This window comes from Schistosoma haematobium, chromosome ZW (genome assembly GCF_000699445.3).
Source record: "Schistosoma haematobium chromosome ZW, whole genome shotgun sequence".
NCBI classification, from domain to species: domain Eukaryota; kingdom Metazoa; phylum Platyhelminthes; class Trematoda; order Strigeidida; family Schistosomatidae; genus Schistosoma; species Schistosoma haematobium.
Window position 1 is genome coordinate 38,483,368 of NC_067195.1, and position 14,821 is coordinate 38,498,188.

Sequence of the window (14,821 nt, forward strand, 5' to 3'; positions counted from 1 at the left end):
TTTCTGATATATTGTTACCGTGTTACCAGTCCTACAGAGGTAATCATAAGCCAGCACAAAAGACTGGTGTTTATTATATTAATTCCCATTAATGCGTTATACACAGCGTTGATGATTTAGTGTATACTTTCTTTATATGTAAAGCAAATCACTTAAAGATGTTAGTTGTAAAGTGGTTCATTGCACTATGAGCAATGTGTATATTATCACATAGAACGACGTTTTCTCTGTGATTAAGTTTAGTAATAATGTGTGCCTATTATATTCCCTCATTCTACCTTAAGTGTTTGTATGCATGTCTTACAAGTTGTTTGTCAACCTGTTGTGAAAATTTTTTATATTTAAAGATTTGTTAATTTAGATTTAGACAGTGATTGTGATTGTTTAGGTTTCATCGACTAACAGCTTGAACAGCTATTTAGGCAAATGCTTTTTTTAATCGTAATTATGTTCTTGTATATCATACAGGTTTATATCCACCCACTTCTGGTACAGCTTATATATATGGTCATGATATTCGTAATAATATAGAAGGTATTCATGGAAATCTTGGTTTTTGTTCACAACACGACGTTTTATACGACACATTAACTGTTGAAGAACATCTTTATCTGTCTGCTCACGTAAGTGGTTTTATTTGAGTAAAAGTACCTATCACTATGATATTTTTCCTTCTATACTTCAATACTTTTTTGTGCTTGGAGTTGTAGATATCAATAATACTTTCAGTCCACCTGTTTTCTGACCACATTTTTATTAACTTAACTAATTTTCGATCATAACTTAGTTGTCTGGCGTATGTTTCGATTTTTACTGCATTTCTGTTTCATCGATAATTTGATGTCGCTACTGATGGTTTATCAACTATCTGTACATTGTCAGTTTTCATGTATAAAACCCTACAGTTTTGATCCATAATGTTAGGAGATTCAAATGCTGTTAATTTTGTAGTGTTGTTCTTGGATAAGCAGATGATGATCACATCACAGGTAAGATTTGGAATAGAAAGGAAAGTTTAATTACTTTCCAGTTTGAATAAGTTCGGATAGTTGGAGTATGTTTGTACTTATTTTTACTGTATATCTCAACTTGCATTGATGGCTTGATCACGATTAGGATAAAGGGTGGTCAAGTGAACAAATGATACTAAATTATTTACTATTTGATGTTCGTAATCGTTTGGAAAATTTAGTTTTCTTATTTTTTAAGGCAACTCTATTGTTATTCATTTTTATGGATCTGGGTATATATATAGTTAATGTTAATCAAATTTCACTTGACAGAAGGCTGAATAATCCGATACAAAGTGTCTGTTATCCAACCAAAACAGTGTGAATCGGCACATTGTTCAAATAAGACTACATAAATCCGGCCAAATCCATTTTTCCCTTGGATTGTTAACATAGCTCACAAGTTGACGTATAGCTGCTTTTTCTATACTGTAAGCACTGAAACAGTGAGTTTTATATCATTAATGCTTCCATTAATTTTATTTGTTCTTTTTTATTCCTCTTATAGCTCAGAGGCTGTGATAATTCCACTGTCGAACAACAAGTGGAAAGAACTTTGAGAAAGATTTATTTGCGTGACAAAAAGAGTGAGTACACAAAAACATTGTCTGGTGGAATGAAACGGAGACTATCTATTGGAATGGCCCTAATAGGTGATTCTAAAGTAAATAGTATACAATTTGTTATTTCAGTTTATTTTTTCTGAGAATCACTTACATATTAGAAACAGTGTACTTTATGAGCTATTATGTCGTAATAAATATAGTATATTTGTACTTCGTATTTTCGATATTGTCGACTAAATAAAATGTGGACTGTTGGATCATAAGCTCAATATTCCAAGGGCTGGGAGCTTTCAAGAAAACCTGAATTTCATTGATTCAGTTCGTGAGTACACACTAATGATAAGTCCCATATTAGGACAGACCAGCAGCTCAGCTCCTCCTGGTTTTCGGTAGCACCCTAACTGATATCATTCCAAGACGAATATTATCCACAAATTGAAACAATCTCCATTAAACAGATCATTAGTAAATGGTTCATCATCTAAACATATTTGGATTTTTTTCATCATAGTATTTGTTTATTCTTGCGTATTCGACCAATGACAGTACACAACATATAATGTTGAATAATTTGGCTAGAAAATACTAATTTTATCGCTTTACCCTTAAAATATATGGATAAGGGAAAATAGTTCATCGACGTATTAACTCACTAGCCATTTGAGATTCAATCAACTGTATAACTAGTTTCTCAAAATAGTTTATCATAATTAATCGAAAATTAGAGGTTAAATGTATTGATCCAATGCATGGTACAAAAAGATTATCTAATGAGAAAATGTGAAGAATCAATTCATCTCCTGTATTCCGGTTTCGTCAAACAAGTTTTCTGAAATACTCCGGTTAAGGTGGGAATAAAACTGCCGCAGGTATAATTCTAACTTTTATCTCTAGTGATCCTTAGTATTATGGTAATAATAAACATTTTTGTTTCTATAGCAGTAAGGAACAAGTGTTGAAATATTATAATTCATCGTTCAGTCGTTGGCCTAAATGATCAAGAAAATGCAGTGTGAGTTTAACCAAAAACATTGAAAGCTTCATTCATCACCTAACCAGGAACATACCTTCTATAATTCAAGTTATTGAATACATTTGTCCATGTTAGGTTCTCCGAGCTCTCACTGTCATTCCGGACAAGTTTATCATCTTTTAATGTAGAACATGGACCTAAGAAATTTTCACAAGTATTAGATTAGTCCATATTGGTGACCTTGTTTGCTAAAAGTTTATTGTGGTTTTGATATCTTTATTGAAAATCACCTCAACCATTGTAATGAAATATGATCGACTCATTTTATCATTACAAACCATCAGCGTTATTCGACTTTCCAATTACATCTTAAATTAGTCTTTGATAGCAATCTGAAAATGGTTCTATGGGAATTCCACGGGGATTGTCTCGTTTATCCGCCATCTAATGAGAGGCTTTTTAAATTTGAATATGTTTATGATTACTTCCTAACTGTTGAATACCATACAGGCTACTGAAGCGTTTCTTGGTGCTTCGTTGCATTAATTTCTTTTGTTGTAGCCATAAGTGTTAGTACATTATTTATTCACTAATACGTTATTCATGTTTTACATTTCCTTAAAATATGTCTCTTCAAATCAAAACACTATGAGATTAAGTCTTTGCATGTAAAATATCAATCCTTTTAAAAGTAATTCTTATCAGCATTACATAAAAGATGGACTAGTTCTCGATTTTACCATATAATTAGTCATAGCCATTGCTATTTTCTTCTTTGTAGGTTCTTATATTAGACGAACCTACCTCAGGATTGGATCCTGATGCACGTCGTCAAGTGTGGGATATGCTGCAAGCTGAGCGTCAACAGAAAACAATCCTAGTTACTACACACTATATGGATGAAGCTGACCATTTAGGTGACCGTATCGCAATCATGGCTGGCGGTGAACTCAAGTGTTGTGGATCACCATTGTTCTTGAAAGCAAAATATGGTATATTAGATCACATTGCCATTCCTTTTTGACTTTCTTTTTTATGGTAAATATTATCACCCCTAGGTGTTGAGAACAGTCAGTCAATATGTTCATCGTAACTAATTAAATATAGCTGTGAGAATCCACTAAAGCATCTGAAAAATCACCTTCTAAGTTCTATCACGAATCCTTCAAAAACTCTAACATATATGGCATTAAATAATGAGTAGTGTTATATCACCAATTGACGTCTAAGTTGCTGGCTCAATGCGGAACAACCTTGTTGGATCGTAATTCGGAGTGGCTTGCGTTGGAACTTACAAATAGGTTCCTGATGGCTATGAGTAGAATGCAAAACACATTTCTTACACTTAGTAATCTCACTCAATGCATTTTTTTGTCAACGGTTTACTGCTGTTTGATAAAACTATAGATTTACCAGGTGATTTATCAAAACTTGTTGGATTGCCATAACATTTAACATTTCAAGTTAATTTTACTTCTTAACTGTAACTTTTATTGTATGGGAGTTATTTTTCGAACCTGTCTATTTGTTTTTCTTTGTTTCATATATTTTTACCTTAATAATCAAAATACTCGGCTTTCAGTTAATAAATTTCAGTTTTTTTACCCCGTAAAGCTTACATCGGCTTAAACAACCAGTATCAGTAGCCCTCACATGGGAAAGCGTTGTTGAAACTCGAGTAAATGAACTTGTGTGGGATAAACATATTAAAAACTAAGTATTTCGAAATAAACGTAAAATACACTACCAATTTATAGTAAATATCCCGATAGTGATGAACACTTTTTACTTTGAGTTTTATCACTTTTCAGGTGCCGGTTACTTACTATCTATCGTCAAACAATCCAGTTGTCCATCTGATTATGTATTAAAACAAGTTAAACATCACATCCCTAATGCATTTACACGCAGTGATTATGGTGAAGAGATCCGCATACTGCTACCATTAGAATCAATAGATAAATTTGGAAATTTATTTGAGGATCTGGAGTCAAATAAAATTAGTTTGGGCATTTCAAGTTTTGGTGTATCTGTCACAACAATGGAAGAAGTATTCTTTCAGTATGTGGTTTTACTTGTAGTCTATTGTTACTGTTTCCTTGTTAACCCATCACATTTTGTAAAATAGTATAGGTTAACTCCACTTCAAGAACTCTCCGTCGAATTCATTCAAAGTTGGAAAATGAATAGTTTTACCCTGTGAAAAACATATGTCACTCTTATAGCTGGAATTCTGAAACCATTTGGAAATTATTTCATATATTAGCGAACAGACTTACCTCGTTCCATCGTATGCAGACCAAAAAAAACATTCCAGGCATCCACACTTACATTAGCCGTCAGATGATATTGTAGTTCTCCCAAATATCATCCTATGTAGACAATCACATAAAGGGAAGTCGATAAGACAATCTCGATACATGTCATCAATGTGTTTACCGATAGTTTTATCCCTTCCTATACTTATCATATTTTTAATCTACAATAAATATTAAACAACCATTTATTTAATCAACTAAGCTATGAACTGTTTACTGTGTCCTTTTATACTGCCTGCAGACACATGTAATGTAAGCAGAAAGTGAGACAGTAGAAGCCTTTTTAGTTACTTATTCATTTAAATCGTCACTTTTTCTGATAATATCCGTATAATAGGTTGATTACACTAATTGTCAGACTGCTAAATAACAAAGCCTTATCAGCCAGTTGGTTATAGTTAGTGTACGACCTGATGCGAAAAGTGTATCAGTTCAAGTTTACGTATCCCATATGAACAGAGTGATGAAGGAAATTGATATGACTTCTCGATTGAACGCTAATTTTTATATCTGATTATTATGTCAGAATCACTTATCACTTATTCTTGTGAAGCGAGGAACCACTGCAATTCCCACGACGTGAAAGTAAGAACACAAAGACTGATACAAGTGATGATTTATTAACCCCAAAACACGACAACGTCTACGACTCTAGTCAAAAGTACACTCATTTATATATTGAATGTACACCCATTTTGATTAATAATTAGGGTGAAATCACGTGTATGAAAAACACTTCTCATTCTACATGTCATACTAAGCATAGTTCATGTCAATTTCTAATATAAGAATATCGTATATTATACAGAATAAAATATACGAGAAAACAAATACACTTAGTGATTATCACATTGATTAGGAAAAACGGAATTAATATTGAACAAAAACCATAATAAGTAAAAGAATGTAAGAATGACACTAGATATTCAGGGGAAGATAAATAATGATTGCTGCTGGAGCACTCCAACCGATTTTGAGTCATCATAAATTACAATTACTTTATGGCCCCGAAGCAAGAATTATCTTTCCCGATACATCTTAGGTAAACAGCAATTGATTCCATATCTTGACCTGCTCACCTATCGCTTTTCGCTGATCTACCCTGTGAACCAGCATTACACTTTAAGGCACGAAGTGGATAGAAATGTATAACACCTAATCCGTTATGTTTTGCGATCCCTTACAGTAATCTCTAACTACGAACATTTGGATCTGTGAAAACTTGGTGAACCGCATATTTGACACACAATGGTTCAACAACGATCTCCGATTCAGCAGAAGGCAAAGAGAAGTCAGAAAACCAATAAAAGTTTGATGCTTAATAAATCAAACGTGAATTAGAACAGAAGTGTATAAATCGCAATAAACATGAATCTGAGACACGTAAAATTACAAAACGAGAAGTGACAACAACCAATAAAATGACAACGAACCTGAGTGCGGAAATATGAATTTGAAAACAGTCATCGCTGTTATTTTTACACGTAGCAGTTAACCTCCAATAATAAGAAAAGATTATAACCAAACATCTTAGCACGACTGCCTCAGCTAATGAAGGTTTATTGTCCCACCAGTCATGTTGTTATTCTTACTCTGTATTCTACCCTTTACCTTACCATTAATCACTTGGTGACTCCATAACTTAAGGACACCTGAAACAAAATAATAATCTACTCTCATTGACCATATTTTGCAATCGTAGAGCAATTTGTGAGGGACTCCCGTGTAGTATGCGAAACCATATTATTATCAGTCAGTGAGATCGTGAAGTTGTATCAATCGAGGTAGTTGACATTTCCACTCGTTCCTAAGTTTTATATACAGATGTATTCCACATTTATTGAAGTAAAGACTGGACATTAAAAATAATGAATGTCTAGTTCAACCTAATGATATAAAATTAACGATGGTCCCACCGTTCCTTGATATATCACTGTACTAAAAAGAGATTGTTGTTTTTGTAATAATAATTGTCTTAATAATACCTCCTTATCAAATATTTGCTCGTCTTACTCTAAGGTTTTGTTGAATCCTGATTTTTCACAACAAAATGTACACGAAATACGTATACATTATCATGATTGCTAAATTAATTATTATGAAAAAAGTAATATCAAAGTGTTTGTAGCATTTTTCTATTTGTTTATTTTCTTTCAGAGTTAGTAAGCAGACGAATATAGTCAGTTGTTGCAGTCGTGAAACTCGTGAGAGAAGATGCAAAACAACTGAACAAAGCCGATGTACACCAGAAAGTTAGTTATTCTAGAAATTTGTATTCGTGTACGGTTACAAGTATTCTATTTTGAAATGAATGATATGCTTTCGTCTACTATACAAGACATCCACAAATCAAATGTTTGACTACTACCACCGATTCAAATTTGACCTAAAGTGAAATAAAGTGTAATTGAAAGCGATACTATTTACACTCACAACTTGTCACACGTTAATCCGTCATATATTCAAAACGGTTTTTTGTCAGAATACTAAATAGTAGTATGAAAGCTTAGTGATTAGGAATCAAACATACACTAACTAACAACACTCCATTGTTTTTCAAAATGTAGGATGTTCTGCTTTTGTCTAAAAAACGCTATGTATAAAATATATCTTCTACTCATTTATATTTTGAAGTAATAGCCTTGAATTTTAACTTTCATCCCAGTCTTTACAATCATCAACGAATAGATGAATATGGCCCTTGAATGCTCTGGTATGGCCGAGGGTGGGGAGAGTCGACTCTCCCTCTCGAAATACTCACATGGCCACGTGCATACAACCACTGCCAAGGAAGTCCCGTTTACGAAATTCAGACGAAGAAAAGCGAATGTCCGGTGCTTTAATCGGGTTGGTGGTCACGGAGGGTCCACCTAGGAGAGTTGGAAAACCCTGATTCCAAACCTATGGTGCACATGGGCTCCAGGATCATGAAGGAACAAATGGCGTATGAACCGGCTACCATGGGACTGCATCTCCTAACGTTGCTCTACTTCCTAGTAGATTAAACCTTTAGATCGAAGGCTCCTGGTGTGGCTCCCTAAGTAAAACACTCGCCTGTGTCTGGGCACCAAATATTATCACAACTCCCACACAAATCAAGTGACTTGTGTGGCGCATATATATTCGGTGCCCCTTTTTATTTGTCCGAATAAATAAATAAAATGAATATGATACATAAAACACAAAATCATTATTGAAATCACAAACCGATCAAAGTTAGATAGCCATTGATAAACTGATTTTCTAACTTTGTTCTGTTCGTTATTTCAATGGAATTCAACAATTTCTACAATCTCATGCTGATAAGATCATTGACGGAACTGGAGTCTTAATTTAAACTTTTAACTGAATTTAAGACGTATACAATATCATCAACATCTATATAAATAACTCACTAAGCTTATCCCATCACAGTCAAATAAATTTAAAATCACCCACCAGTACTACGAAAACTTGCTAACCATGATTCTCATTCCATCGATCAAATAAGTAAAAGCACAACGTCAATGACTGAAATTTACTTGATACAAAACGTGAGGAATTACATCATTCCAAAGGTGCTGATCATTATATACAGTTTACATTGATGTAATGATGTGACTCGTTCATTTAGTTAAAGTTAAGGTAGCGCAATAAAGCAGATCATTTTATTTCAGTTAACTGACAGCTAGTTGGGTCATCGATTTATAAAATCCCGCTACATATTACATTCATACTCACAAGGATATTGACCTTAAAGGATGTCCGTTTGTCTTACTGTTATGACGGTTCACATCTGACATTTGTAGCCCATTTTCTCTCCCATTTTTCATCGAATAATTTCTAAGGTTTTTTTCTCCAATTACTATCATCTCAACTGGTAATAGTGATTTAAGTGTATAGATTATTCTTTAAACATTCCAGATTCATACATATATTATCGACCATATAGCTTACTTTTTTAAGCATAGAATATTTTGTAAATTGGAGAGAAATTTTCCACTAAGTTGTCACGTTTACGTTGAAAAAGATTGTTTTGTCATTGCAAAGTACAGATGGACTTTTTTCCACTTATAATGATTAAATGTATACATGACAACTTATCACCAATTCAAATAATTACCAAAACTTAAACAAACTTACCTATTAGCTTGATCTATTTGTTTCACTTAATCGTCTCTCCCCTTATGTATCTTTTTTTTGTGCAGCTAAAGTCGGTCATAAACAACTACGCAATCAGGGCTTTTTATTCTACCGCCAACAATTTTGTGCTTTAATGATCAAGCGTTACATATTCACAAAACGCAATTTAATATTCGTTCTCAGTCAAATTATTGTACCCATTGCGTTCACCTTGATCGCTTTATTCATATTTCATCATTTACTAAATAAAAACAATTCACTCGATCCACGTTTGGACTTGTTATTAAAGCCTTATGGTAAAGATTTGTTACTTACATTAAGCAATGAAGCTGAGGGTTGGGAAAAACGTCAAAACACTGATAAGTTTATTCAGTCCTATATGCGGCAGTTTGATAATAAGCAAGTTACGCCAATTGAATTCAATACATCCACAGGAAGTTATGAAGTGAGTGTCCGAAGTGTTACTTTCGTATGATTCTAGTTTGTTGGCATTACCACAAGCTTTTTTGTGATCTTAGTAACTACTGTTATTATCAATTATGATTGTAAATTTAACTTTTATTAATCTGTTCAACTCAAATATGTTTGTCTTCTTCTTCTTCTTTCTCTTGTTAGCTATCTTATTCAGTAGAACATCCATATAATTTGTATTTTGTTCAATAAATCGTTAGAACGTTTTAAATAATCCTAAAAGAGATGTTTCGCCAATTGTTCTTCAGTGCTCCTTGGTTTTAGGGGATTTATGGTGTCTTAAATCATGTGGTTGAAGTTAGTCTTTCTTAGCTGAGCTACAGGTGCTCATACCATCAATTGAGTTAAAGTTCTTTGATCAAACACTTTTGGCCAGAACAGATCCTATGGTACATGATCATTCCAATTGATCGCTTCGAGTGCTATTCGTCAAAACGTTCAAGTTTCTCTATTGAGATAGTGGAGAATATTTGTATTTCAGAATGAGATCTTAACAACTTCATCAGCACGTGCTCCAGAAATAAGTGAGCTATTAGAATTTCTCTAAAATTGACCAACACCTTGTTCTGTTGGCCCAACCCATGTCAATACGTGGTGTTCACCACGGTCACTCGCTTTCTCTATTTTTATTTAGCTTCGTCATAGGCATCCTTGTAGAAATAATGCTCTCATAGTCTGATTTCAGGAATTGATCTATCAAGAGACTCACTTATCGACTTAGAATATCCAAGTGACATAATCCGATTTGGTGCAGATGATGACCAAATGCAGAATCTTATGATCGTCCTAAGCAACAATCCAAGCATGCTTGAATTATGTTTCTCTCCCTATAAATCCAAAATGTTGCTTTAGGATTGACCCACGTCAACACCTAAACCAATGTTAGGGAGTGAAGTATTTTAACATGTCGATCACTTTACTTATCTTGAAAGTCACATCAGCCCTGGTGGGTTGATGTCTGACGAAATCTCGATACGAATTCAGAAAGCTCGGTTGGTTTTCGCCAACTAAAGAACGAGTATACTATGTAGCATTTCGCCTTGTTCTACTCTATGGCTGTGGAACGTTACCTTCAAAATAGAGGATGTTCGCAGGCACTAGTATCCGATCATAGATGTCTTCGAAGCATTGCTCATGTATTTAGGTACCATTTAGTTAGCAATTCTGAGACTAAACACAAAATATCAGGTAAGAATGGGGAATCAATTGATTGACATTGTAAATGTATCACATATTCCCATCCACCAACTACCTTGACAGGTGTTGTCTGGTGTAATAAGTCGGAAATATACTAGGGGCTGCCAAACCAACACATCAGTTCATAACTACTTTTATTCTTGAACTGAAACACGTACCTAGATCCAGAGTATCTCGTAAAATGTTTTTTTATCACCATTCTACGAATTCATGTTCTTTTCTGGAATCTTATCTTCTATGTGTTACCTTTTCTACTATCGCTAATACCGTTGCTACTCTGGGATTTGTTTTGACAATTTCATCTCGCTGTGCTAACGAGTTGTGACAACTTGGACCTATTTACAGAGGAATCAAGTTCTACGTTACACATGGCTGATTGAAACACTGATGCGCGATAGGATACGATTCAACTAGATGAATCCATTGATTTTAAACATTATGGAATCGTAATTTTATATCCTCTCTATTGCTTCTGGGTTCTGTAAATATTAATGACTAATCGAAATGCTTTTTTGTTTTTTGAATGAAGTACAAACAGATTTCTCAGTTAAAATTTTAGTCACTTCTATCCATCTGTTAACCAGGATCATCTACTAAAACAAATAGCCATTCCTCACTTGTTTTACTTCCGTCTCAAATCAATTATCGGGCTAGTGGTTGATACAAAATCAACTCTCAAAGACCAAATCATTTCATTACGTGCTTACTTTCAAGGTGAATCATTTCATGCTGCTCCAATTTCTTTGAATGCAGTCGTGAACGGATTTTTACAGTACCTAACTTCAGTTAATCAGGTGATTTTCAAGAATATATATATGTATAAAAATATTTGCTTCTGGAGACTTTTGAATATATTATTATCATAAAATTATGACAAATTAAGTAAGAACAGATCTTGGTTCTACTGGCTTACATTATTTTACACAAAGTAACTTCACCTCAGTGCTCCATGTCTGATCAGATCTCAATGTGTCCTAATCTTGTTCAAACTGCAGTATATCGTTATCTTTTTATGACTCACTGTCCACTGATGTACATCGTTCTTATAAGCAAATTATTTCGTATTTGCATTAAATCATTCTAAATTCACCAAATAAGAAAGTAGAATCCCCGTATTCCAACTTCTATGCCCAGAGTATCGAAAATGACTCGATGTTTCTAGTTGTCTCCTTGGTAATGTCAATAGGTGAATTCCCGAAGTTCTAGTGGAAGTCGTCACCGATGAAGTTCACCCATAATCAAAGGAAAGATTTCACCATACCGTCGTAAATTGATTGAGTTTGGAAATTTTAAATGTTAGATTCCGACTCAATGGTAGAAAACATAGTTCTTTCCGAGTCCTTGTTTGTTCCGTAACGTAATAAGTCAACATAAGCACATAGTTTCATGTGAAATGTATTACATTAAAGAATACTCGCTAAATTTAAAGTGGTTACCACGTTATGTGGCAAAAAAAAATAAAATTAATAGTACAGAAGCTAACGTACGCCCGATGGAATAAAATAGATATTTGATAACACTTTATAATTTGTAATATATTCCTTTGATTTTGGATGTCGTTAAAATGCTCCAAAAAATCGCTTCGGCTTGGTCATTAAAGTATTAACCTGCGTAGTTGCGCTAAAATTGAATTTAAGTATTGCTTCTTTTGAGAAATTAGTTAAGGGGACAACGTAAATCGAAATGGTTCATTCAAGCATATTGATAAGTGGTTTTTTGAGTATTTAGACTTCAACTACATTTTCCTTAATATGAAAGCAATAACATTGATGCATTTTTGAAATCAGATTCAAATATTTTAAAAAACTCATCCTGACAATCCAATACAGGTTTTATTCAGCTCTCAAAAAGCAAAACCTCTGTCAGTGTTCGTACTTCGGAAATTATTAGTCAATCACATGAGTCATTTCACTGTAACCAGATTACTGAAATTATCGTTTGCCTTTGCCTGGTGCTTACTAACCATTTGGTATTTTTTTGTTTTCAGACAATATGCCCTGGTCTAACTACTAAAAACAGTCCGCCACAAATTTATGTATCTAATCAACCTCTGCCTGAAACCAAAGAGGAACGTGCCAAACAGATTGATGAAATCGAAGGTCTTATGCGCGTTGTAGTAGCAGGCTTTCCATTAGCGTCCAATATTCTATTCGCTGCGTCCTATTTGGCCTCTTGTTTTGGTTTCTTTCCAGTTTATGAAACTGTGACTAAGGCGAAGCATTTGCAATTTGTTTCTGGAGTAAAATTAGGTAAGCAAAATCTGTTTTGTCGCCACCCCTTTCTCCTTACTATTGAAAACCCTTATTTCCACAATTTAACATTAAATGCACGGCAATTTTTGTATTTTTTTTTCGAGTGAAAATTTTTTTCATCCCTTTTGGAAAAATATTTCATCCCCATCTATCAATAATTTTCATTGTGTTTCGTCCAATCAAATAGCTAGTTTCTAGTCCATTATAATTGGTCGTTTATTTCTTAAAATCGATATAAAACGTCCGGACTTGATGACAGAGCACACTTTCTTCCAATTATGAACGGTAGTAACATGTAAAGCACAAACTCGGTCGTTCCTCACGTTGTCACAGAAACCGATAACCTGTTCTTGAGCACATTGTATCTCGTGGCGTTCCAATCTCTTGAAGCGTTGAAGAGCGCCATTAGAACTTATAAAAGAGCTACGTACTGCCATTATGTGGTGAGGGATTCTCATTTCCATAGAGATCGGAAGCCATATATTAGATTCGTATGTTGGAGAAATGGCCGTAGAACACCTAGCGGTTCCTCACAGCCGAGTAGACGAACGAGGTGATTTGATTAGTGTTATTATAATTTTTCATTAAGGACTACCGTGAACACTCAATGTCCTTCCTTCATCTTTTGTAAGTTTATTGAAGGTTACTGGACTGTTGTCCGTGGGAATTTACATCACAATCACGAGTGCAATTCCCTAAGGTACCAAAGTAATTCTTGGATGCGCAGGTTAACGGAGGTGGAATTTGAAACAGTGAAACCACTTTTGATATCTGGGACAGCAGCATTTAATATTATGCACTTTGTTTACCAATCTTATAGAAAGCGCATTAATGCTCAAGATATTTTTAATATGCGCCACAAAGTGTTCTCACAAGCCAACCTCCCTGGTGAGCAATGTACCTATTTAAATTGTAAACGTTAGGTGATTACTCCAAACTGAAAGATCACACCATGTCGCATGGTGGCCTTTATGAATACGACTTAGATGGGGATAATTGTTTGTTGTATTTCTTCTTCACAACAGCAGATCAAATGAATTTATCAACTCGATTTTTTGATGTTTTTGGTTTTGATGGGACCTACAAAACCAATAAGGAAAACTTATATTTGTATCAGGTTGTAGCACTTGATATGAATTTCATGACAATACCTGTTTGTATTGTATTCATAAGTTGCGAAACACCTAGTTTACTTGCTCAATTCCTGTCGTTCTTCTGCCGATCGACTAACAATCGAGAGGTGGTAGGCATTGTGACAGATGATTCACCTGCAATAGCTGCTGCCATTATGCAGGTGTATCCCAATTACCACCACATTTTGTGTCGCTTACACCTGATTCGTAATGTGGTAAGGAGGGTAAGTTTTTCGTTGCTTAACATTAAGCCATTAACCGTCATTGTAGAGGCTACGAGCAGAAACTACAAATTTTCTTCCGTCTGATGTTCACTAGAAATGTCGAAAGGTAAATAAAAATATGCATTACAGTCTTTCGTAGTTTCCATAGTTATCTTCCATTAATTAAAGTATCACACGGAAATTTTTACCGACATGTGGGAGATCACTTTTTGCCTAAAAAGCACAAGTGGTCAAATGCTTTTCGACCAAGTAATACAAATTTCGTTGAGACAACTCATCGGATTCTTAAATTGCATAAACTGAACAGAAGAACACTCGTGTTGAGATCAATATTCAGTGTGCTTCGCACTGGATATTGGATGGATGCGCGATTCGAGAAGTACTATTATGATTGTAGGGAGCAATTTCCTACAGGTTTAATTCTGAGCTATTCTCTAGACCGTCGAATACAGAGTCTTGGTTTGGCCAAAGTCAGAACAAGCAAGCTATTTGGCTAGATAAACTTTATCTGTTTCTAAAACATAAATTAACATCGTTAGTGTACAAACAAACAGT

At 34.4% G+C, this 14,821-nt stretch overlaps 1 protein-coding gene across 1 annotated transcript in view; it reads left to right on the plus strand.

Annotated features, from left to right (window-relative positions):
* Positions 1 to 14,821, plus strand: part of ABCA3_16 (ATP-binding cassette sub- A member 3) — a 51,082-nt gene that overhangs the window by 15,343 nt on the left and 20,918 nt on the right. The window contains exons 7-14 of the mRNA XM_051218744.1: positions 469 to 623; positions 1,519 to 1,674; positions 3,331 to 3,541; positions 4,361 to 4,610; positions 7,025 to 7,119; positions 9,055 to 9,434; positions 11,242 to 11,451; positions 12,645 to 12,906. Of these exons, the coding sequence (XP_051071355.1) occupies positions 469 to 623; positions 1,519 to 1,674; positions 3,331 to 3,541; positions 4,361 to 4,610; positions 7,025 to 7,119; positions 9,055 to 9,434; positions 11,242 to 11,451; positions 12,645 to 12,906 (1,719 nt within the window). The remainder of the gene's footprint in view (positions 1 to 468; positions 624 to 1,518; positions 1,675 to 3,330; positions 3,542 to 4,360; positions 4,611 to 7,024; positions 7,120 to 9,054; positions 9,435 to 11,241; positions 11,452 to 12,644; positions 12,907 to 14,821) is intronic.